At 41.5% G+C, this 25,898-nt stretch overlaps 1 protein-coding gene across 1 annotated transcript; it reads right to left on the bottom strand.

Annotated features, from left to right (window-relative positions):
- Positions 1-1,633: 1,633 nt before the first annotated feature.
- Positions 1,634-17,240, bottom strand: LOC117487215 (melanopsin-A-like). The gene is made up of 10 exons (XM_034135886.1): positions 17,098-17,240; positions 13,904-14,037; positions 11,279-11,482; positions 9,002-9,173; positions 8,600-8,773; positions 8,062-8,169; positions 6,500-6,695; positions 4,939-5,103; positions 3,504-3,563; positions 1,634-1,798 (listed from the first exon to the last, which is right to left on the bottom strand). The coding sequence occupies exons 1-10, from the start codon at positions 17,232-17,234 to the stop codon at positions 1,634-1,636; spliced, it is 1,515 nt and encodes a 504-aa protein (XP_033991777.1). The 5' UTR covers positions 17,235-17,240.
- Between the last annotated feature and the right edge of the window lie 8,658 nt (positions 17,241-25,898).

Genomic DNA, 25,898 nt, shown 5'->3' with positions numbered 1-25,898 from the left:
GTCCAGCAGGTGGTTAGCCTAGCTTAGCACAATGACTGGAAGAGCCATGGATGTATAATAAGAACTGGATACAGCGTGGGAGGCGGGGTCTTGTTCTTTCCTATGAGAGCTGCTCATTGGCGCATGAAGGCATAATGGCCCAATTTTTGAGAGAGCGAAACGTCACAGATTACCCGTCATGCCTGGCTAGAGCATGGACAGTTGAGTTGCCCTTTAAGCCCCGCCCCCCGAGCTCCCACTCTCGGCTCACTAGAATGAATGGAGAGAGAAAATAAATCTAGATTCGGCTTTTAGTGCATTTTACAACTTTAAGGACTTAATGATTCTAATAAGGGCTATAACATAGTTCATACTGGGTAGTTTATTTAGTTTAAAAAAAATTATCCGCTGATTTACAGACGTCTCTTTCCCAATGTTAGTCAATGGGAAAAAGTTGTTTTGGGCCAGGTGACGTCACGGACTGATACGGAAGTTGCAGTACCGCCGTTTGGACACAACGAATATTGGGCACAGAGTCCGGCACACTTCCTGGGGGCTTGCTGGAAGCAGGTGAAAATGCTAGCCTAGCTCCAAGTGAAAATGTATATTTTCAAAATGAAGTTTTTCCATAATTTTGTGCTAAAAACAATTAGGTAAAATGTTTCAGGCTCCTTTGTTCTGAAACTAGGATTTATAGATAAAGAATGTTTTGTAACATGTTGAATAATAATGTTTCTGTTTGTCGGTTGTTACGTATAGGTTGTCTTTTTATGAATGGTCAATTGCACGTTTTTATATTTACTTATTGTAAAACAAAGCTGTGACAGAGGACTGAGCTGGAAGCAAAGATAAATAAATGAAAAAGCACAAGTCTAAAACAGGATCCCACAGTATTTTTCATACTATGTCATCTCATATTTATAACTTATCCTGAAACACAAGAAAACTTTTGGTTAAGGGCTCAGCGGCCTCATCCCAAAGGGAAACAATTACAAATATTATCTAAATTAAATCAGGGGCAGAAACATGGTTTTCTTTGGGTTAAACCTTAAGTAAAAAAGTTTGGCAGTAAGGAATCTGAGGTGATTATACGTCTTTCTTAAGACTGGGTGGACTATTATATTAATGGTAAGGTCTAAAAACACAGTGTAAGTGTGAAGGCCCTTTTGTAAGCTTTTGTAATAAACAAATTAAAGCATTTTAGGGGATGTTTTTGATTTCTCTTACAATAATTTACTGCATTTTGTACTGGTCCATTGTTTAAGTCTGATCTAAAAGTGTTTTCTTACCTGTGTTTATGACTTAAAAACAGGTTAAAGCCAAGGTTTTGCTTGAAGTGAAAGCACTCAAACTGTCTGTTGTCATTTCATCGGTAAGAACTAGCTTTGGTTTGGAAAGTATGTAAGTTCATTGGCGGCAGTTAAGGAAAAATAAGATGAAAACTTAGTGTTGTGATGGAAAAATAAGTTATTATATAGTAAAAATGACAAATGAATAACTTAATATCTTTTAAATAATGACTTATTTAAGTGTAACATTTATTTTAAGAAACCTACTCAAAATAATGAGAAACCGTCTTCACTTTCAATTATTTTCTTTCTGCGCTTCAATTGAATTTCGCCTACATTTCTAAACATCTGATTGGACGTGAGCTCTACCCAGGCCCCTCCCCTGTGTTGCTGTGATTGGCTGTCTTTGATCGGCCATTGTAGGAGCCGTTTCGTCCAATGGGAAGGAAGGGGCTGGACTCCGAGGTGATGACGATACTTGGGATTCGACCAAGCGTGCCTCTCCTCACGTGTACCTCCGCCTCTTCCGTCTATTATAGAAAAAAATACAGTCTTGTGTTAAACTTTTAATGAAAAACCATGTTGTGTTTTACACAAGCGGCAAACTCTGGGGCAGAGCCGGGAAGCCCATAAGGAAGTGCCACAAACTGCAGTTCATCTAGTGGCCGGTAGGGGATGGCTGCAATGGAGCAATGTCCATAGACCCCCATGTTAAAATGCCCAACTTTACAGCAGAAATAAACATGTTTCTACCCCTGGATGCAGTACAAATTATTCTGGATATAGTTAGATTCCACCTTCATGACAATGGATTGGGGAGTGAATTTTTTATAACGCACCCCTTTTAGTTATATTAGGTCTTAACGTTTTTGCATAAATTAGGGCGTGGTCACTTTGATGGACAGGTCCCTGCGGTGACTGCTGCTTCTAGCTTTCTGTCCCTCTGCTAGCTCCGTTAGCTCTGTTAGCTCCAGGATGCTACAGGGGCTGATCCGGGGAACACAACTTGAACTCGGACGTGTTTGTTGTGTTGGTGCCTGGTGGAGTATTCTTCATTTAAATATCGGAGTTATCTTATGCCGCCTCTTTGCCCTTATTTGGATCAGGCTGGAGCAGACGGGAGTTAGACTCTGGGTGTTTCTCAATGTCGAGTACGCTTGCTTGGTAGCACATGTCTTCCGAGTCACTTGCTTCAGAAGCGAGGCAAGAATACTTCCTGGCATTCGGAAAACGAAGAGTGGAACAGGCGAGCAAGTGTGCGTCATATGAGAGGCCCCGCCTTACATTTTCCGCCACAGATCTGGGGAAATTGGTCCGTGCGCAAAGCATTGTGGGGATTTTAAGACCGCGGAGTCTACACATGTGCAGCCTCTAAATCTCTCCCTACGAAGTACGCCGGGCTCGGTAGAATTCCAAGTATGCTGGACATTGGAACAGTCCTTTGGCGGGACTCGATGACGTAATATGCTTGAAATAGTGGCTCTGGAGCAGCTTTACTACATTGAGAAACACCCTCTGACTTCACTGTCAAGACGGCAGCGGCCGACTCCGCCTACTAAGGGCTTCTCAGCAACTCTGCAGAAACCTATGGGTGCCGTCACGGACACTACGTCCATCTGCAAAACTGTTCACCTGACCTTATTGGCATTAGTTTTAAATAAATAAATAATAGAATAATTAAAGGTGGGGTAGGTAAGTTTGAGAAACCGGCTCGAGATACACTTTTTGTTATATTCCATGGAATGCTCTTAACATCCCGATAGCAATGAATATCTTAAGTGCTTTGACAAAAAAATCCATAAAAAAATGTCATCTGTGGAAGCCGTAGTACTGTGAAAAGTACGACCAATCATTTTAGCCGGCCCGGCTAAAATAACTGGATGGCCTTCCTGCCTGTCAGCCTTCCATCTGTGCACAAACTTATCTCGTGCCCTCATTGGTCATGTGCGCGTTCGTGTGTGTTGGAGGAGGGGCTCTATAAGGAAGTGGCAGATTTTCTCCGGTTGTGTATTTTCAAATTCTAGCGACCTCGAGCCGGTTTCTCAAACTTACCTACCCCACCTTTAAATAAACATTTTTAGAAATATTCTAAATATTATTTTTTTACATTTATTAATTAATTAATTTCAGAATTGTTTTATATATTGAGAAAAATATGTTCTTATGTATTAAATATATATTTTTTACATATTTGATAATCACTTGTGTCTGTCCTGATTAATTAATCAGACTCACATTTGGGACACTGCTGCGTTCACTGACTCCTGCCGTGGAAATATCAGGATCACAGGACGCCTGTAAGAAAAGACAACAGATTATTATCATTATTATTATTATTATTATTAACCTGCGACCTGCCTCCTTTTTGTCACACTAAGACTTTAATATTCCTTAATTACATTTCGATCAAATCAGGACAATGCATCAAACTCTAATGAATCACCCAGAATTTGAAAAAACGTCAATGATTAAGATCAGAGGGATTTTCTGGTCAGAGATGAAAAAGCACATCAAGCTGATTAAAAAGCATAAAAATCACAGAGCGGCAAATTAACATGAACGCTGGTGTTATGAAAGAAGATCTTCTGCTTTCAGACACAAACTGACCCCTGAAACGACCCAGAAACCCCCTCAGGTGACACTGAGTGAAACAGTATTAATCTACATGAAGAGATTTCTGGAACAAGTCTTTAAACGTCCTGTTGTGTAATCTGTCTGAAGGTCGACCAGCACTAAAGCTTCAATGTGCAAATTCTATCTGTTTAGACAAGTTCAAATGTTTAGTTCTGCCCCTGTCAAATATCACGAGAGTTGCAATTGGGAGAAAAATGATTGCTAAATATTTTAAACACTGACAAACCAGTATTTGTTCATGCAAAAAATGCCAGAAAATGCTGTTTTCAGACCCTCAAATAAGGAGATTTCTGCTTTCTCAGTTTTACCTTTGGGGTTTAGAGTGATAAAACAAGATATTTAAAGACATGGGATGGATATTTTTCACTCTTTTTAAGCATTTTATGGACCAAACCACTAAACAATCATGTAGGTAAATGTTCTTTTAAGCCTCTCTAATATGGAGATGTGCTGCTTTTCTCAGTTGATATCATATTTAAATTAACATCATTTGGTTTTGGAGTGACAAAACAAGACATTTTCCTGACATTTTATAACCAAACTATTAATCTAGAATAGAATATGCACATAATAAAATTGCAGTCCTTTGAATCTTATTATATTTGTTTACATTGCTTTAAACTGGGGACATAAAAACAAGCAAACTACGTCTCCCATGGTGCATTTCACCAACAGACATCCAATCACAGAGCTTAACATTTTCTTCAAATTCACATTTTGTAGATTTAATTAATTCAAAAACATTCAACGGTTTTGGAGCACACCTACATTTTTCTGGCCGGCAACAAATTAGCATTACAGGCAATTTGTTATATCTGCTGCCTCAAAACCTGGCAATATCAAGAAAAAAATATGCTTCATAGTAAAAGTCTTCTTGCTGCACACAATAAAAATGTTATTGCATTACAGTTAAAAAACAGTCTTGGTTCTTCACAGTTAGATTACAAGTAAAACATTGTGTCTGTTTCACAATAAAAGCCTTCCTTTGATGCAACTAATCAACAACCACATTTAAAGTAACTAAAAGAAGCATCACCTTTTCGAATATCCCCGAGTCGTGGCTCTTGATCTTGGACTTGAAGCTGGCGGAGGGTTTGAACTCTGGGAGCTCAGCGGTGTCTCTGCTGATGTCACAGGAGACCTGGCGGCTGGCGGGTCGCGACCCCATGCTGGACCCATCAGCCTCGATATCTGTCAGACCCTGCGGAGGAAAAAACAATTAAACACGCCCAATCCCTAATCTCCCGATATACTTCCACTAAATGTGAGTGTTCACGTGGAGGGTCCACCACATTGATGACATGTTTTTGTACTCTGACCCATACATTTAGCATCTCCCTGGTTCCCTCCACTAAAAGCCAATGGGATTTCTTCATAGCATTCTGGAATATTGCAGGAGATAATCCCAGTGGCATCACCTTTATGATTCAATTCAAAGGTTTGATAGTCATATGCACAAAGCTACAGTGTAGAAATGGCAATGAAATTCTTCTGACCTGAGCTCCTCCAACAAGGCAACATATATAATAAAATACAAAAATACAAAATAAAAAGTAGTGCAAAAAGTCTATATGATACTTACACGTTAGGATCATTTTCACATATCAACACCACTTCAGCATTTTTGAAGTGAAATGCAAATGTTAGGCTATAAAGGAACTACAGCACAGTCACATGACTTCACTTCACTAATGGCGCATTTCCACTAATGGCGCATTTCCACTGCAGCGCGTAGCACGGTTTAAGCGTGCCGTGCCAAACCCGGCCCGTTTTTTGTTGCGTTTCCACTAGGGGTAGTTCCGGCTAACGGGTACCGTTTCACAGTTTTTCCGGCTCTCCAAAATTCAGGTTCTTTCCGGGCCAAGTATGCTAAACTAGAGAGAGAATCGCTGGCAAGGGGGCTACAACTACAACAAGATGAACATATTTGACCGTGATTTAATTGTAATACACGTTTCAAAATGATGCCGAAGTAACAACATACTGATACCGGTTAGTAAAAACCATGAGTTAATGCTTTGACAAGTCTGCAGACACACGGCAGGGGAAACACCTTTTAAAATGTGTGTTTTCTGAATGGAGATCGGCTAAGCTAACGTTGTATATGCTCCGACCGTCCACACTCACAACAACGGCCTACAGACATAAATAAAGCAGCGACTGTACTCACCATGACACAGGCAGTCTGTGGTTTGTACTTGTTTAACTTTTGTCTAGTTTCTGAACAGATATGAGGAGCTGTGAGCTCTGAGGGCTAACAGCTAACGGCTGATGTTGGTTTTGTGGTTCGCTTTGAAGATGACGTCACGGCTCCGCCTACACTGCGTTACTATAGTTACTACCCCAGTTCCTAAACTGTAATGGAAATGCAGCATAAAGTGAGCCTGGCGTACCAAGGCCTAACTATACCGTACTAAGCCGTGCGAGGCCCTGCAGTGGAAATGCGCCATAAAACCTTCCAATAACTAATAGACCTTCAGGAAAGGGGAACAGGAAGTGCTGATAATCCTGACTAATTCCTTGGTTTTAGGACTTATTCCTGCAGCTCTCTGTTGGAAGCTCTAATAATGCTATGACGTCTGTGGATCCTAGCTCACCGATTCGCTGTCGGAGACGGAGGAGAGGCGGGTCTTGCTGTAGCTCTGCGACCTCGCGTGGTTGCTGACGTCGGAGGTCTGGCTGGTGACGGTGGAGCGGCGCGTCGACACGAAGCTGCTGCTGGCGGAGCGGAGGTCTCGAGGATGGACGCAGAGCAGAGTGCCGAGACCCGGGATGTACTTCGCTAACGCTATCCTGCACAGAGCAAGAAGAAAAAAATGGTTTTCTGTGCAGATGACAAACATGTATTTGGTCGATATGATATGAAGACAATGATAGCTAGTGCACAGAGTAAGCCAAGAAAGAAAGCGTCATTCAGTATCCAAATATGTATATATGTTCATTTTAATTCATTTCTTATTTTAAAGTTACTTACCTGTATCTAATTTTATTTTTATCTTTGATTTTTGTCTGTAATTGTATTCATCTCAAATCTGTGTGAATCTGTGCTGTCCTGTTTTTCATTCTTACCCGGTTGCTGTTAAACTACTGAATTTCCCCACGGGGATTAATAAAGGTCCATCTTGGAGTACAGAGCTTCGCAAATGTCAACGGGGGGGGGGGGGGTGGTAGTGGAGTACAGAGGTTCGTGACCGCAGAGCGTGTGAACGTTGTGATCAGTTGTTTTAGCAGACCGACGTTAACAGCAGCCCTGTCTGTGCACACGGAGACCGACTCTGTCGTCCGGTGATCTAACCGCCTTCTGGAAAAGCTTCACAAGTACGTCGGTACGCAAATGCGCTTTGTGACACAAGTGACGGTATGCATTTCAGATTGTTGCCGCGCATGCGTACCAGTTATGTGCACCCCTGCTTATATGAATATAATAATAAAAAGTCTCCATAATAACTATAACTTTGACTCCAAATAAATTCAACACTGTTTAAGTACAGAGGACAAGTAGGACACACCTGTTTAAATAGCATTTTGAGTGTTTCCTTTTCCTATTTTGTAGGAATATTGTTATGAAAATGTAGCTGTATGTTGTTGTTCTTGGGTCTCATTAGCTGTGTCTTTTTAATGCTTTGTAAATCACACCTCTTCTTGCCTTTTTGTTTGCATATATGTCTAATATGCCTGTTGTCTGTTTGTTGTGTACATGCAGAAATTGGTGAATAATAAGAGGAAAATTAAATTCAACAAGCTACGAATATGCATTCATTACGACATAAATAAAAGACATTGACAGCCTTGTAATGTTTGAATCTGCCAATTTGAGGGATGGCCTTCAGATTTTCCTTTTAAATATAACAGCCATCTACAGTCAATATTCAATGAATGCGACCTACAGTTATATAAGCTGTTTTCTTTCCATCCTGCAGCTTTAAACTCTCACCGAGTGTATGTGTGTGTGCGGGTGTGTGTGTGTGTGTGTGTGTGTGTGATTAATTTATCTCCAGTCCAGTTAACATTCAGGTTAATTGAGCAGCGGTTGTTCTGAGGTGTTGGAGCGGATCAATGAGCTGCAGCGTGTTAGCAGGCAGGTCAACCTGTAAGGAGGCATTGTTTACCGTGTGTGTGTGTGTGTGTGTGTGTGTGTGTGTGTGTGTGTGTGTGTTACCTGTATTTGGGGTGTGTGATGGCGTAGATGATGGGGTTGTGGATGGCGGAGGCCTTGGCGATGACGGCGGGCACAGAGTTCATGTAGGGAGTCAACATGTCTGCGTACCTGCAGCGGGAAATAATAATGATAACTTCCAAATGCTCTTAACATCCCGATAGCAATGAATATATTAAATGCTTTGACAATAAATACATACAAAAAATGTCATCTCTGGAAGCCGTGGCGCTGTAAAAAGCACGACCAATAATTTTAGCCGGCCCGGCTAAAATAACTGGATGGCCTACCTGCCTGTCAGCCTTCCATCTGTGCACAAACTTATCTCGTGCCCTCATTGGTCATGTGCGCGTTCGTGTGTGTTGGAGGAGGGGCTCTGTAAGGAAGTCTGAAGGAAGGGGCAGATTCTTTTCGGCTGCGTACTTTCAAATTCTAGCGCACTCGAGCTGGTTTCTCCATTCTTACCTACCCTACCTTTAAGAATGAATTGTGGCTCCTGCATGAGGTGTTTGTGTGTGTGTGTGTGTGTGTGTGTGTGTACCCTGAGAAGGCGGTGAGAGCGACGGCGGAGTAGGGGGACCAGGACACGACGTACAGCAGGATGACGATCAGAGCGATCTTCGCCAACTTCCACTCGCTCTGCACACGCTGGAACTTCTTCGTCGAGTCCCGAGTGCTGCCGTGACTGTGGATGCTGCCAGACATCCCCACAGCCCTGACACACACACACACACACACACACACACACACACACACACACACACACACACACACACACACACCACACACACACCACACACACACACACACACACACACACACACACACACACACACACACACACACACACACACACACACACACACACACGGACATCCAGTTACTTTAAGCCTTAAACACAGACAGAAACAAATGTCAATGTGAATCAAACACTCCGACTCACTGGGTGGTGCTGCGAATGGCGCGGAAGATGAAGAAGTAACAGTAGATGATGATGAAGAGTGGTAGGAAGAAGACGAAGATGAAGAGCAGCATGGTGTACGCTCGCACCGACGGGGTGAAGGTCATGTAGTCCCAGCTGCAGGACGTCAGCAGACCCTCAGGGACGTACGCACCTAAACGCCAACAACACATAGAGAGAAATAAACGTTCAGCTGCTTTATCTGAGGCTACATTACATCATGGTTGTTTGATTATATCTTATTGTAACGTTGTACCACCTTGTGCTTCTTCAATACTGTAATTCAATGGAGAAGTTTTTTCAGTTTTCCAAGATGAAAGTCTCAATTTTAAAGAAGTAATTGGGATATTCCTTAAACAAAGCCATAAGTTGTAAATGTAGTCACATTTCTTGGAATAAAATTGGGTGTTTTCTTAGATTCAAGAGTAATTTTGCAAAAATTAAAATATTATATAACATATATTTAATATTCTGTATGTATATGGCGCTGAGGGAGGGTGGGGTACAATTCTGTGAACAAACTCCTACAAGGATGTGGTGTACTTACACATTTACAAGAAACAAATGTCACTATTTTTGTGAAAAACACTGAAAAATGTTGGGAGATTACAGTTGTGTGAAACAAATTGTGTATTCTCCTAGATTTAAGGAGTGGTAAAGTTGGGAAAAACTTTTACGTTTACGATAAAAAAAAGGCTATTCTCTGAGTTGTGTTTTCGCAGGGAATGGAAGACAATTCTCATTTAAGTCAAAACAGTCACAAGAGAGACAATCTGATATTATCTGATATTCAAAGTAGTAAATGTATGAGTAAATCATCTCTCAGTTCAGACAACAGACACATTTTTACACCTGGAAAGTATTTTCTCACACAGAGGGAGACTTATGGGAGATTTCCTGTTTCCTTACACTATAATTTCCACAGAGACAGTCTGATGAGGAAAATGAGAACCAGGTGTGTGTGTGTGTGTGTGTGTGTGTGTGTGTGTGTGTGTGTGTGTGTGTGTGTGTGTGTGTGTGTGTATGTGTGTGTGTGTGTGTGTGAACTTGAACTGAACGGATAATAAATGGGATTTGGAGGCAAAGTGAACAATAAGTTTGATGAGATAGAGAAATCTTTGAGGCAGAACAGAGCAGATTTATGTGCAGCCGATTAAATCTTCAACATGGATGGTTTAATAAAAGGTCAGAGGTCTTCACCTGCACAATATTACTCAAAGAGACATGGACCAACCAGGAAAAGACAACAGAAAGACTACAAAGTGAGTTAATAGAGACACAAAGTGAGTCCAAAGGGACACAAAGAGAAACAAAAGGACTACAAAAAACAAAAATGCCGTAAAAGAAAAAAACTAAATTCCTACAAGATGACACAAAAAGACACAACATGACTCCAAAGAGACACACACAGAAAATCAGCGACAAAAAAACAAACACAAAATGACTACAAAGACACGCAGAGATATGAAAAATTACTAGTAAATGACACAAAGACACAAAATTAGTTATAGAGACAAAAAATGACTACCAAAAACATACAATTAATACAAAACACAGAGAGACAAATTATTAATAAGACACAACATGATTAAAAAGAAACACAAAGAGATACAACATTAGGCGCTTTCACACCGGAGTACTTTTCCCAGGGATAGTTCCGATAGTTCTTGGGATTTTGCGTTCACAAAAAGATCTGGAACTAGAACCTAGTTCATGAGAACCTTTTCACCCCCAGGTTCCTGGGGAGAAAAAGGTTCCAATTTCTGATTGGCTGGGCGGATTGCAAACCACTCTGAAAGGTTTTGTGAAGCCGCCATTGTATTTGCTGGCATTAGCATTATTAGCATTAGCCCCGCGCACCAACGGAGAGAGAATAACTTATGGCAACACAAAAAAAAACAGCGGTGGAGTGATGAGGAGGTGTCGGCGTTCTGGCGATTTACTGGGAAGGCTTCAGTAGAAGCTGCTGGGCTGAAGACTGGGACTAAAGAGTTCGGCGGGACTAAGTACTGGGAACTAAGTACGGCAAAGTACTTGGTGTGAAAGCGGCTATTGAGACAAAGAGACACAAAATTACTACAAAAAAACTAAAAATGAATACAAGGAAACACAAAAAGTCTGCAATGACACAAAATTACAAACAAATTGTACAAAATTACAAAAAATGACTTAAAAGTGACACAACAAGACAGAAAATGACTACAATATTAAAACAGAATGTGTGTGTGTGTGTGTGTGTGTGTGTGTGTGTGTCCTCACTCCAGCCGAAGAATGGCGGCAGGCTCCAGGCCAGCGAGTAGGTCCAGGCGCCCAGGAGGACGAAGAACGCTCGTCTTCGTGACAGCACCCCAATGGAGGTCAGAGGTCGCGTGATGACGAAGTATCGGTCAATGGCGATCACTGTCAGCGTGATCATGGAGCAGATCCCGAAGAGAGCGCCACAGAACGCATACACCTCGCAGCCTGAGGACACACACATGGAGACACACACATGGAGACACACAGATAAAGACACACACATGGAGACACACACATGGAGACACACAGATAAAGACACACACATGGAGACACACACATGGAGACACACACATGGAGACACACACATGGAGACACACACATGGAGACACACACAGATAAAGACACACACATGGAGACACACACATGGAGACACACAGATAAAGACACACACATGGAGACACACACATGGAGACACACACATGGAGACACACACAGATAAAGACACACACATGGAGACACACACATGGAGACACACAGATAAAGACACACACATGGAGACACACACATGAAGATCATCATCATCATCATCATCATCATCATCATCATCATCATCATCATCATCATCATCATCATCATCATCATCATCATCCGTCAGGACTTCTTAGATCTGTTTCTTAAGGCCCGGACACACCAAGCCGATTTCGACCGTCGATAGATGTCTGGCCGTCGATGAGCGTCCTACTCAGATTGGTGTGTCCCGCCCCGTCGTGTCTTTTCGGCCATGCCGACAGCTTCCGCCCCCGATTCAACATGTCGAATCGGAGAGCTGTCGGCAAAAGAAATCACTCTGATTGGCTGTTCAGCTTAGCGAATCAGTGCATGAGAAGCGAAACGGAAGTGAAGAAGGCACACACAGACGGCTATTATTTTTCATTTTCATCTCACCTGGACGCAATAATTTATTTTACATCATGGCGATCAGGAATGAAGAAACCGAAGCCCAACTCAGTTGCCACGTAATTTGACAGGACTCTGTACGATGTGGCCATTTCTTTTTTTTATTGTATAAGGCTACTTACTATTTGTATCTTATTGTATTGTAGTCCATTGTTTACATTGTACAGTTCTACATTTGATAATAAACCACTTTTTACCGCTACTGCAAAATACACAACTTTATTTCGTACCTTCATACTACAGCCATTAAATAACACAACATTAGAATGAGGATACGATTAGCTATACTACAATAAAAGTCAGAAGATACAGATGTACATGATACATCATTTGCCTGCCAGTGTTATGATGTTGTATATGAATATAATCTTGGATTATAATTACTGATGCATGGAATGTGGTAGCAGCAGTACTTTACGGTTGCCAGCCACAATGCTTAAATAGTTTATTTCTGCTTCAGAGAGCTGAAGTTTGTATATATCACGCAGTCTGGCCGTTTCTCAATCGCGAGGATATTGGCTTCCAAGCCAATATTTCAAGGATGCTACGTCATCGAGTGCCGCCGAAGGACTGTTCCAATCTCCAGCATACTTGGAATTCCACCGAGGCCGCGTCCTTGGTTTGGGGGAAATTTCGAGGCTGCACATGGGTAGACTTCGCGTCCTTAAAATCCCCACAATGCTTTGCGCACGGACCAATTTCCCCAAATCTGTGGCGGAAGATGTAAGGCGGGGCCTCTCATATGACGCACACCTGCACACTTGCTAGCCTGTTCCACTCTTCTTCGTTTTCCGAATGCCAGGAAGTACTCTTTTGAATGACGAATACACACTACCGCCGCCTGCTGGTAAGGAGAGTTATTGCCACTCACGCATGCGCAGTTCGTACGTGCTACTTGGCCGTCGGTTGAAGTCTTTGCGGTGTGTTCCAGTGCGACACATGGCCAAGATGCAGGAGACGTGAGGCGACACAACAGTCGTGTTCTGTCGGGACGTGTTCTTTGGTGCCAGTTTGGTGTGTCAGGGCCTTTAAAGCCCAGCGTCCTGGACAAAAGGAAACTAAACCAAATCTATTTGTTGATCTTTCAAAATCAGATCTATTTATACCGGCAAGTTTGAGGAAGTTGCAACACGTGTTAAACACACTTCATTATTTTCTAACATTGGGCTTTAAAGGATCTTCAGCACGTTCACAGGTCAGGACTTCACGTCACCAACGCTAAGCTATAGGCGGCTAATGTTGGCCGTGGGTATTTACTGACGTGTTTTATGTTGTAGAACAAAACGCTATAATCTCTTCCGCTTCCGGTAACCTTATAGGGCTTTTATTGTGAAAGGTAAGGAACAGAAGGAGTGGAACTGGTTAAAAGGAGAAAGTGAGTTTTCATTTTTTTCCGTTTTTATATGTTTTTCAGCACAACTTTTTTTTATGAAACGTGTGAACTGACCCTTTAAAGCACACAGGTCAGGGGATAATTTAATTTCGAAATTCAATATTTTGAGGAGCCAATTTCTCACTTTAATTAAATTAACAGGTTCTTCATATTAAACTGACCTCAGAGCGTCTCTCTCTGGATCCTCTGTTTACACTGAATCACACCAGAGAGAATCCGAGTGTGTGTGTGTGTGTGTGTGTGTGTGTGTGTGTGTGTGTGTGTGTGTGTGTGTGTGTGTGTGTGTGTGTGCGCACATTTCTCTCCGAAGATCCACCTCTTGTGCATGCTGGTGGTGAAGAAGATGGGCGCCTGAGTGACGCACATCAGCAGGTCGGTGATCGCCAAGTTAATGATGAACATGTTGGCCGGGGTCCTCAGACTGCGACTCCTGAAACACACACACACACACACACACACACACACACACACACACACACACACACACACACACACACACACACACACACACACACACACACACAAATTAAGCTTGCTGTATATAAACAAAAAATATATTATTTCAGTGAAGTCTAACTGCTTTCATCCTACAGTAGATCAATGTTTTGAAGCACGATGGAACGTGGCAATACAAAGTGTTTTATAAATAACGTTTTTTATGATTTCTATTGTTATGGCTGCAGAGCTTTACAGAATAAGAGCCCACTCCTTTTGTGACTAAACAGGATGTTGCTGTTTGTCATGAAGAGGAGCCTGAATGGAGAAATCACTTGTGTTGCTCCAGCTCTAAAATCGATAAACACTCGCCACATCTGAAAGTAAAGAGCGATCAATACGAAGATAAAACAGTGTGTGGTCGATAAAAGCTGCAGGTCGAAGGTCGAAGAACTGTGACTCCGGCCCAATCCCAAACCACGCCCTACACCCTACCCCTACACACTACCCTTCCGTTTGCGCGTTCGCACGGAGGGTCCGCCACATTAAGTGCTGTTCCAAACCAACGAGTGTGGAGCGGTGTGGAGGGGGAGTGGGCTATCAAGCCCTCAAACAGCGAGTCTGCATCGGTGCTGACTTGAGACCGGTCTCTACCTGACCGGAGTCACGCTGTGTGTGTCCGTCAGGAAACACGCTGTTTACAAGTAGTTCCAGCAAACATCCACTGATAAATTGAGATGTTAACAACCTCATGATAACCTCATATGTTTTTAACTTAGGATCATACCTGTGTTTAGTCTAGAAAAAGGTAAATGTGTGCACTTTATTATAAAGTTGTGTATATTTACAGACTGTTGCAAAAACTAAGAAGCTTATAAACATCAGGTTTAAAACTAAAAGAGCTTTACAGAAAAAGTAACACAATGAAAGATGTTTGGAGTTTTATTTGAGTTCTTAATTTACATTTTTTGTCTAAGAGATGCTGATTTGAAACCGTTGATACATACAGTTACGGCATTTCCTGTTTCTGCCGGAGAGAGGGGAGTTTGTCCCAAAGCTTGCCGCTGTATTTACTCCCTCCATCTGACAGGAGGGAGCCTCGTTGAGCTGCGAGTGTGGCTACAGACGGAGTTCACTCCGCCACGGAGGGGTAGGGTCGAGGGAGTGGTTTGGGATTGGGCCTCCATCACACCTGTTCATCACACAGGTGAGTCACACAAAGCTCTGGACAGTTTACACCTCAAACACACGACACCTGTTGCCCTTACTTACAACGCCTACAAGAAATAAAGATCCTTTTTTTTGGCCACCTTTTGGGCAAATTCACAAAAGGAGTGCACAGCTTTTGTTGATTCTAAAAGAGAAAAGGAAACTGTGAAATGTACTTCACCTCCGTTTTTTTTCTCCGTCAAGTTTTTGCTTTGGGAACAGTAACTTTCTGCTAATAGCGCAAAGTCTATATAAAACAGGAAGTTACGTTAAGACATGTAAACAATTGCAATGAAAGTAACAAAAGCAATTGCCATCTCATTTTTTAGGTTCAAAGAACACAAATTGGGTTATTTACATAAACTATTCATATTGCAAATACATTTTTTAACCAGGAAGGGAAGACGGACATGGATATGACCCATGTGATCGCAATATATCGTTTCGCAATACTTAGTATATCGTAGAATCGCAATACTATCGTATCTTAAGTATCGCAATAGTATCTGTCGTGGGGAGCCTGGTGATTCACACCCCTACTCTTAAGTATTACCGCTGAACCGCAAAAGATAGCCTTGGTTACATATCTCATGCTCACTTTTAAAAGGTCAGATGTAACATTTGTATGTGATGTTTTCACTGTAACAGAGGGTAACAGAATAGTGTTATGGGGATGGGTTTGCTTCCATAAGTGGTAAAGAGAAATGAATGAGCCCTGTTTAAACAGTATATCATATTAATCATTACAGAAGAAGAACAAAGGACTCTACTGTCAGTGTTTCCCCTAGGATGGAGTCATAGCAGCGGTGCTAAGGCACGCCCAGCTAAATGTGAGCGCTTAGCGCGTGGAATTTTTTTTGTGTGTGCGCAAGCGAAATGCGCCCCGCCAATATGTTTCTATGTGTCTGCCAGCACAAGAAAGGCTCTTGAGGCCTAGTACATACAGTGGCAATGTCTCATGAGTAGGGTTGCAAAGGGGCGGAACATTTCCGGTAAATTTCCGGTAAGTTTCCGGTAAATTTCCATCGGAAATTAAGCTGGGGAATTTTGGAAATATTCCATATTGGAAACTTTCCATGGGAATAATGGGAATTTATGGGAACTAACTGGGAATTGAGGGTAATGTAATCGAATTGTATCATTTTATTTTGAAATGAGCTGTTGCGACTTCCGATTGATTTCGATAGAGCTGGTAACATATGAGCAAAGCCCTCTGTGGATGTCAGCATGAGCAAGAGAAAGGTATCTGAGGAAAATCGTGTTTTCCAAGAAAAGTGGGAGAAAGAATATCTTTTCACTGAATTCAGATGTTGAGTATGTTTGCAGACCGTTGCTGTAATGAAAGTAAGCAACTTGAGCCGCCACTACTACTAATATGTGTGTGTGTGTTCCAAGTAAATCTGCGGCCCCCTGGTGGCCAGTACATAAATGATGTGGCCCCCACCACCATCCAAGTTGCCCATCCCTGCTGTAGGGGGTGTGGTCTCAATAGCCATGCAGTAAGCAGTGTGCTATGTGCATGTGATTGAGGAATGGCATGGATATTCAAGTGAACTTGAATGGCATCTGTTTGTTTTAGTCAAGATTATGCTAAAATATACTTGACTAAAACAAAATTTAAGACACATGTTTTGTATATATCTGAGACCTATAATATATTGATGAAAAACAGTATAATAGGGGACCTTTAAAGATTCTCGGAGCAAACATATGTTCTGACAGTGTTTGTCTTTGTGTTCAGATCACGCCGGGTAGCAAGTCGGCGCAGGGTAACCTGGTGTAAAAACAGTATAATAGCGGACCTTTAAAGAAAAAAATAGAAAAATAACACTTTTGGCAGTCCTACTTGCTGAAGGCGTAGATCACCAGGAGGTTTCCGATCATGCCGGTGATGCCGATGGCGAGGATGACCGAGCCAATGGTGTAGTGCGCGTGGTCGGGAACGTCCACCGTGGGGAACGGGTGCGGAGCCTCGTGCGCCATCGCCACCTGGTGGACGAAACAGGAAGTGAGAAAAGAGACAAAGCTTCAGTTTCACAGCACCATTTGAAAGGTAAGAAAACAGGCTTTCCAACGGTATTATAACATGTCATTTGTTAGACGCTTTTATCCAAAGCGACTTACATACTCAATACTGTGGACAGTCCCCACAGGAGCAATTTGGGGTGAAGTGTCTTGCCCAGGGACACAACGACATGCTGACTGCAGTGGGGTTTGAACCTGTGACCCCCTGATCCCAACACCAAGGCTCTATCCACTGCGCCACATGCCTCCTTATATAAAATGTATTACCAAAAAGCATTGTTACAACAAATAAATAATCTACCAAACCCAAATTTCCCTACTTTTTGTGTTAAATCTATATGGATTTTGATCCTCCACATGGATCATATATCTAATGATGTCATATGGTTGATAAACAGTCCTACAGATCACATTCATGTTGAATAACTTATCTCTTTATACCGTTAAGTAAATGTCAAGAATCCATAGACCTACTCCATATTTTAATTAAATCTGAAGCCTGCTTCTCAGTGAGATTAAACAGGCGGCCGCTCTGATTGACCTCCATCTCTGATTGGCTGTTTCAGATATTTCTGCAGTAATTTATGCGGTTAACGTGGAAACGGGGAGACGGCACACAGATATCTGAGAGTTAATTAGAAACATGACGTGCAGGAGATATTACACTTTCAAAAAGAAAGAGGCTGGGAGCTGGTGATTAGGGAGATGTTGGTTTCTCACTGAGAGGAATGTCAATCAAAATGGAGGATTTATCCATCTTTTCTCATGCCTTCATGACACTTTGAATGCTTTTTATATAATGGTTAATTTGACGGGTGGCAAGAGATGTTCTGAAAAACACAGAAAAATGTAGAAAAACACTAGAATATTTTGTAAAATAAATGGGTTTGTGTGATATACATAAACACAGGAAGAGGAATTAAAATGGAATAAGAGTGTTCTGACCTAAAGGGCCACGGAAATAAGAGACCTGAAGAGTGAACAATTTAATATCATCAGCGCTGCTTGTGTCTTTGATTTAAGTAGGAAGTCCAAATGTAATGAAGCACAGTTTCATCCGACCTGAATTAATGTCAAAGTCAATGTAAACAGTACACACACACACACACACACACCACACACACACACACACACACACAGACACACACACAACACACACACACACACACACACACACACACACACACACACACACACACACACACACACACACACACACACACACACACACACACACACACACGCGATGTTGATGCTGCAGTGACCCATTAAACCATGAGTCAGCTCCACTGTGTTTCAGTTTAAATGGGCCATAAGTTGTTGTTGTTTTGTGCTCACAGCTGTGAATAAATAGTAAATGTTAAATAAGAAGTAGAACAAGAAAAATAATAAATAAATGGAAGGACGCAGTGACAGTGATGGAGTCAGACATATTGTGACAGAAACAAACAAACCCCTGCCTGCTGAAGGACAAACACTGTCTGCAGCCTCACAGCAAGCTAAAATACTAAACCTGAAGTAAAAGTCGCTCTCAATCAGTGTACATTTTTGTCAGAAAAACTATCTAAAAGGCTGCACTTCTTCTTTTAACCTTTGAAACCTTAAATTCCCTTCAAGTTTCAGCTTCCGAAAGTGCAAAATGACGTCCTAAAATGTCTTGATTTTGTCCACAACTCAAATATATTCCATTTTCTGTCGTAAAGTAGTGAACACAAATCAGAAAATATTCCCAATCAAGGAGCTGAAGACCGAGGATTATATAATTGTTGACATATAATCAATTTAGCTATGCAGTTTTTGTAAAATACAGAACTTCCTGTGAGATATTACCACTTTCTCCTCGTATATCTGATGAATAACTCCAACATTTGATCCAGTCGATGTGTAATATAAACAGATGTAAACCATGAAAGAAGGATTTTAAAATGTGCAGCATGTCCCTGAGTAAACATTAAAGGGGACCTGTGTGTTTTTTGCTTAAAATACCAAACAGATCCCCCATTGTAGCCATGCCTCATACTGCTCAAACCCCTCTTTTGCAGCCCTGTTAGAGAAACGTAGATTTTGGGTCCTTAGCTTGAAAGAAAAGAAAAAGAGGAGGCGGAGCTAATGCCTGATCAGAATTCTACCGGAGATAAAGTTAAATTCTACTGTGATAAAACGCCATCCTGTTCTAAACCACATCAAGGATTATTTCTGAAATAGTATGGAGCTCAAATGCTTTTTCTCTATCACAAGGTGAGTTCCTGCTTTTTAAACACGTGCTCTCCAGTACAGGTTAGCTCTGAGTGTTAGCGAGGCTTGCTAATGTAAACAAAGACGAGATTACGTCCAAAACACGTTAGGCATTGTTTCTGATAGCAACTTTCTGTGGGTCCGCCGCCTAGATATGACGTCATATCGGCAGCAAATCTGTATCCGCTCGTTGTACCCCCGTTTTTAAAAGATGTGGATACGGAGGAAAAGAGAAAGGGTTTTATTTTCTGACGCCGCGTGAGTTCCCCGACACACCGGGGACACATATTTATGTATAAAAGACATTACAAAGTGCATTTTGCATGATAGGTCCCCTTTAAGTCACATTCATTAGACGATACATATTAACATGTAAATCACAGCGTTCCCGCAGTCTCCTTATTATCTGAATGTTTTCCGTCTCGTCAGCAGCGAGTGTTTCTGCTTCAAGGTCGCAGAAATCTGTCAGCATTATCTCCGCATGTCACTAAGGATCCTGCTGAGCCTCACCCTCACATGATGTTTCCTCCCTGCTGCCTCTCTAACGGCATGTAGAATCACAGCAGCTTGAAACCAGAGCTATACCACGATGACCTTATTACATTTCCACATCCTGCATTCATGGGGGGCTTCACACAGTGCTGCACAATTTGGAAAAATAGCTTATTGTCATTAATTAGGTTTAGATGTGATTTGAAGGTCACCTATTATTCAAAATCCACTTCTTCATGTCTTTTCTACATCAACATGTGTCCCCTCTGTGGAAAGAGATTCTGAAAGTTTCAGGAAAAAAGATTCTCTCTCTTTTTGTCCTGATCCATTTATATAAAAACCTGTCTGAAAATTAGCTGATCAGATTTTGGCCACTTTATGATGTCTTATTACATGGCTTGGTTGAATACTCGATTCTGATTGGTCAATTCAGAACACGTGACACGTTGTTAATCCAGAACAGACAGACCGCTGTCAAGGACTTATTGACCGTTGTTAAGGACGCTCACATCTGCACAAAGAAATCCGTTCGATTTAACTGTATACAGTTTGGCTGAAAAACAAATTGCTTTTCGAACTGACAAGACAAGAGCGACAAGAAAACAAGGAGAAGTAACGGGCAGAAACCCTCCTTTTTACGCAGCGGTCCAGACATAGACATCACACGGCAAAACATATTCAGTGTGCAGTTAGGGCAGGGATATCTAGATACTTTCCAAGGTTTGACATAATGAATTGTGCTACTTTTAAAGCAAGCAACGATGTTTTCAAATCTGTAATCAAAAAGCTCCTCAAAAATGCTATCGAAGCAGTTCCTGCCGTTGCTACGTTAGTTCAAACAGTAACAACGGACTATTTTTCTTAGCGGATGCATTTAAATTTAAATCAATACATACAACTATTTTTTAAATCAATAAAATCATTTTCTAAATCCATAAAAGCATTTCAATTAATATTGGGAGTCATATCGTTACTTTGTTGAGAATGTGGCCGTGTAATAAGCGGGATAATAACACCGACAGGCAGATCTAGATCCCTCCGCTTCGCATCGGGCTCCTGATCTGCCTGTCGGTGTTCTTTTCCCCATAATGACCGCGTCGCTGCACATTATCATCCCTTACATAACGATGTTTTGGCTTGTGTAACCATTAGCCAATCAGCAACCAAGGTCACCCCCCCCCCCCCACCTGAATATCCTCCTAGAGCACCATTGTGTTCTTTTTAACCAAATCTCTCTCAGAGGGGCGTGGGGAGGGGCTCCTTATTTTCATCTAAAGTAACAGACAGAGAATCAGCACTTTGGAAACAGGGCTGAAACAGAGGGGATTATGGGTAATGCTGCAATGATCTGTTTGGTGTTTCAGCCAATCAGAGACATGTTCTGTATATATCTGAGACCTGTAATATATTGATGAAAAACAGTATAATAGGGGACCTTTAAGATATTGGAGGGATTGATCATTTTTGGGCATCATTAGTCCTATTATCGTTGAAAGATATATTTAAAATGATCATGATGGGATTTAAAGAGGATGAAAGATACTTCTCGAACAGGCTTTGACGATAGGTGCAAACATGTTATAACGACCGTAAACTTTTCCATTAGGAGAAACACGCTGCAGCCTCAAAAACGATGCAAATAACAAAACACAAATGTGCCAAAACACATGCAAACAAAGAAACATCTTCACCAACTTGTCGAAACATGTGCAGCCTTTACCAAAAGCGATGCATAAACGAAACACTGTGAATACAAAACGCTGCAAGAAGCTCAAAACACAACGGGGACACTAAAAAGTGACGCACACAGCTGGGACCGGAGCGCTTGTTGACGTTCGGGGATTATAAAATAGGACAAATGTCACTGTTGGAGGAGTTAGTTTGTTTCATAATTGTAGTAAATATAAAAGTGTTTTTTCTGTATATTTGAAATATAATATTGGAAGGACACATTGTTAAAACAAGTCAATAAGTCTTACATTTTAGGTAAATTAACAACAAAAGTGACTTACTTTTTAATCCCCCAAACGTCAACTAGGAATGCCAGAAACTGACCATGATCAAAATCGAAAATCGGACAGCCCTGGCGAATATTAATCGATTATTCGACATCTCTATTATTGTTTTTTATTTGTGTTTTATAGCTCTGCTTCTGCCTATTTTGGCCAAGACTCTTTTGCTAAATAGATTTGTATTCTCAATTACACTTTCTTCTTACGTTTAAATAAAGGCTAAATATAAAAAAAACATAATGTAGGATTCTGTATTTTTTGGTGATTTGGCGCCCCTACAGTTTCATATTGCCATTAACTTTTGATCCAACACTAGCGTCAATAGGCGTTTTCACACCGGAGTACTTTTCCCCGTACCTTTCCCGTTTAGTTCCGATAGTTCCTGGGATTTTGCGTTCACACCAAAAAGAGAACTAAGTTCATGAGAACCTTTTCACCCCCTTTTTAGTGCCTGCTAGAGAGGTGGCACTTTCCTGGGGAGAAAAAAGTTCCAATTTCTGATTGGCTGGGTGAATTGCAAACCACGCCCCGTAAAACTCTGAAAAGTTTTGTGAAGCCGCCATTGTATTTGCTGGCATTAGCATTATTAGCATTAGCATTAGCCTAGCGCACCAACAGAGAGAGACTAACTTATGGCAACACAAAAGAAAACATGGGAGCGGTGGAGATGAGGAGGTGTCGGCGTTCTGGCGATTTACTCAGAAGGCTTCAGTAGAAGCTGCTGGGAGTCCCAGCAGCTTCTACTGAAGCCAGTCCCCAACTCCGGGGACTCCGGGTGGCAGTATACGCCGTGAAGTTGTTTGCGGCCTGCCAGTAAACCCAAAGCAGAAGAAGAAGAAGTGACGTCAGCGGCTCATTTGCGTAATCTTCCCTCAGGGACTTATTCCGGTGTGAACGCAATCTGCTCTTTAGTTCCATGGGGGTACTAAGTGCTGGGAACTAAGTGCTGGGAACTAAGTACGGCAAAGTACTTGGTGTGAAAGCGGCTAATCCCAGACAAAAATGTGCAACCAAACAAGATATATTACTAACTACACATCAAGCAAAAAAGTCTGTCTTGCAGCCTTTTATTTTGAAAATAACATATTCAAATTAAATATATGTTTGGTTTATTTAGACCTGAAGTTACTAAAATGCTAAATTAAATTGTATAAAATATGTGGTGTCTTCATTAAGTCAAATAAACTGAATCTCAAATACAAACAGATAACTAGACCGTCTTCCCAAAGTTGCTAAAGCTGTGATTGGTGTGCATGATTTCTGCACACTCAGCAGGAAGTGAACATGAGATAATTAGAGACTAACGAGAAAATGCTAATTAACTCTAGCTTCCCTTGCAGGTCGTTTATTCTCATTACAGACATCTGCAGTCCCATGTTGTGTTGGAATGAGCTTCTACTGTGCATATATGATTGTTAAATATTAATCAATTCATGTAATTGATATAGTACATGCACGTGTGGTAAGATGCTCACTACATTTCTTTGCTTGTATCTGCAAAATTACCATAAAGTTATATCTAATTAAAAAATGAAAAGAGGTTGTAAAAATGGATTAAATACTATTTGATTATGTGTCACCTTCCAGAGCAGCTGGATATAAATTGGATCAGCGTACAGGAATACATTCCTACTTTAATTATGTAACACAGTGACACCTTTCCTATATGCAGCTGACCCACATTACTCCCTCACTGTGATTACAGTCTGAATCCCTCTGGATGTAATTAAAGTTTCATCAATATTATCTTAACCTTTTTTCTCTCAATACTGTCAAACTCATGAGGTTTTTCCAGAGACCTCTAGCTCATAATGTCATCTGAAAGTCACCAAATCTCTCTCTTACCTCAAAACGAATGAATAATGTGATGATTTATTCATAAAAAAAAGTACACTGGGAGCCAGAGCCTTTTCTTATTAAGCTCCACATTTGTGGAATCAGCTTCCAGTTTGTGTTCGGGCGGCAGACACCCTATCCCTTTTTAAGAGTGCGCTTAAGACCTTCCTTTTTGATAAACCTTATAGTTAGGGCTGATTAGATTCAGCCCCTAGTTTTGCTGCTATAGGCTTAGACTGTCGGGGGACACCTTACTTCTTCCTTCTCTCTGTCTGTACCTGTGTACTCTCATGTTCCGAATAACCCAGCTTCCCCCAAATTTCTTTTTGGTGTCTATCTACGCTGGGATCCTGAGTCGTGGCTGATCCTGTTGCTGTGGTCCTGAGTCCTGATCTGAGTCCTGAGTCCTGATCTGAGTCCTGGACTTCGAGTCGTGGCTGAACCTGTCACTGTGGTCCTGCCTGACTCTCATCATACTGCTTCCCTGATGGCTCCCACAGGATTGTTGACATCCTCGTGGATTCATCTTCTTATTATAGACACATGCATTTCCAAACATTTGGTCTACCTATGTTGTAAATGTATTATCTCTTCGATTTACACACAGCATCTATTGCACGTCTGTCCGTCCTGGGAGAGGGATCCCTCCTCTGTTGCTCTCCCTGAGGTTTCTCCCATGTTCTCCTTTAAACTGTGGGGTTATTTCCATTTGATGTCACCTTATACTTCTTAGCCACTACATATCAAAGGTCAATTAACCCTTGTTTCTCCCCACATCAGCTTAAGTTACTTTTCAGATTAAGATTTTGCATTAAAATATAATAAACTTCATAAATAACGCATCATCTTTATTTGTTTGTTTGTGTGCTTGTTCGTCGTTCTCTGTGTATTTCTTAGTGTGACCTTTTATGCCTTTGTATGTTTGTGTGTGTGTGTGTGTGTCTGTTTTTGTGTGTGTGTTGGCTGTGACTTCAGCTCAACCACCATCAGCAGAATAAAGAGACTGAGGCGACAGAAGCATGATGGGAGAATAAGAGGCGGCAGCATTATCTGTCAATTCAAGTTCCCATCAGGCCCTCTGTGTGTGTGTGTGTGTGTGTGTGTGTGTGTGTGTGTGTGTGTGTGTGTGTGTGTGTGCGTGCGTGCGTGCGTGCGTGCGTGCGTGCGTGTGCAGCAGCATTATCTGTCAATTCAAGTTCCCATCAGCCCGTGTGTGTGTGTGTGTGTGTGTGTGTGTGTGTGTGTGTGTGTCTGTGTGTGTGTGTGTGTCTGTGTGTGAGAGCGAGTGTGAATCCTACAGGTTTATTTGCTTTTTGTTGATTACAAAGATCCAAAACACGAGGGGATTCTTCTTCTGTGGTTGCTCTCTAAATGTCTCCTCTGTTTCTTTGTCTTGAGGAAAAACAGAATGCCACATTTAACCACCAGTTTTCCACCGGTTTAACACCAGTGTAAGACCAGTTTAAACACCCTTTTGCCACTAGTTTACCTCAAGTTAAGCGCTACTTTACCAGCTGTTTAAACACAAGTTTACCTCCAGTTCATCAATAGTGCACAGCCAGCTTATCACCAGTTAACCACCATTTTAACACCAATTCAAATCAGTTTAACACCCGCTTGAACACCAGTGCATCAACTGAAAAAGAAACAATCTGTAAAATGCTGAATTTTTTTTGTCATTCTTTGCGCCTGTTACTTAAAAGATAACGAGTCAACGATGGCTGCATCAATGAATTACAATATATGTGTATGTGTGTGTGTGTCTTCTCTTTTCATGACTTAGCCTTGAAAGCTTCCCACGACACATCTGACTAAACTCCTGCATCGTGTGTGTGTGTGTGTGTGTGTGTGTGTGTGTGTGTGTGTGTGTGTGTGTGTGTGTGTGTGTGTGTGTGTGTGTGTGTGCGTGCGTTGCATTGTTAGAGCAGTAATTCAGTGTTTGATTGTCTCACAGAACTTTACATTTTCCAACACTATGCAAATGGGAACATCTCCATCGGAGGACAAATTTGAATTGAATCTTTTAACCAACCTTTTGTCGGAGGTC

The sequence above is a fragment of the Trematomus bernacchii genome, unplaced genomic scaffold, assembly GCF_902827165.1.
Source record: "Trematomus bernacchii unplaced genomic scaffold, fTreBer1.1, whole genome shotgun sequence".
In the NCBI taxonomy this organism is placed as follows: Eukaryota; Metazoa; Chordata; class Actinopteri; order Perciformes; family Nototheniidae; genus Trematomus; species Trematomus bernacchii.
This window is presented reverse-complemented; position numbering and strand designations above follow the sequence as displayed.

Bases quoted from the DNA above. Each gene is read 5' to 3' on its own strand.
- LOC117487215 (XM_034135886.1), bottom strand. From the start codon at position 17,234: ATGGCGCACGAGGCTCCGCACCCGTTCCCCACGGTGGACGTTCCCGAC. The intron at 14,038-17,097 runs GTAGGACTGCCA...TGTGTGTTTCAG, and splicing joins GTGATCTACGCCTTCAGCAA to GAGTCGCAGTCTGAGGACCC. The intron at 9,174-11,278 runs GTGAGGACACAC...GTTGGCGTTTAG, and splicing joins GCCGCCATTCTTCGGCTGGA to GTGCGTACGTCCCTGAGGGT.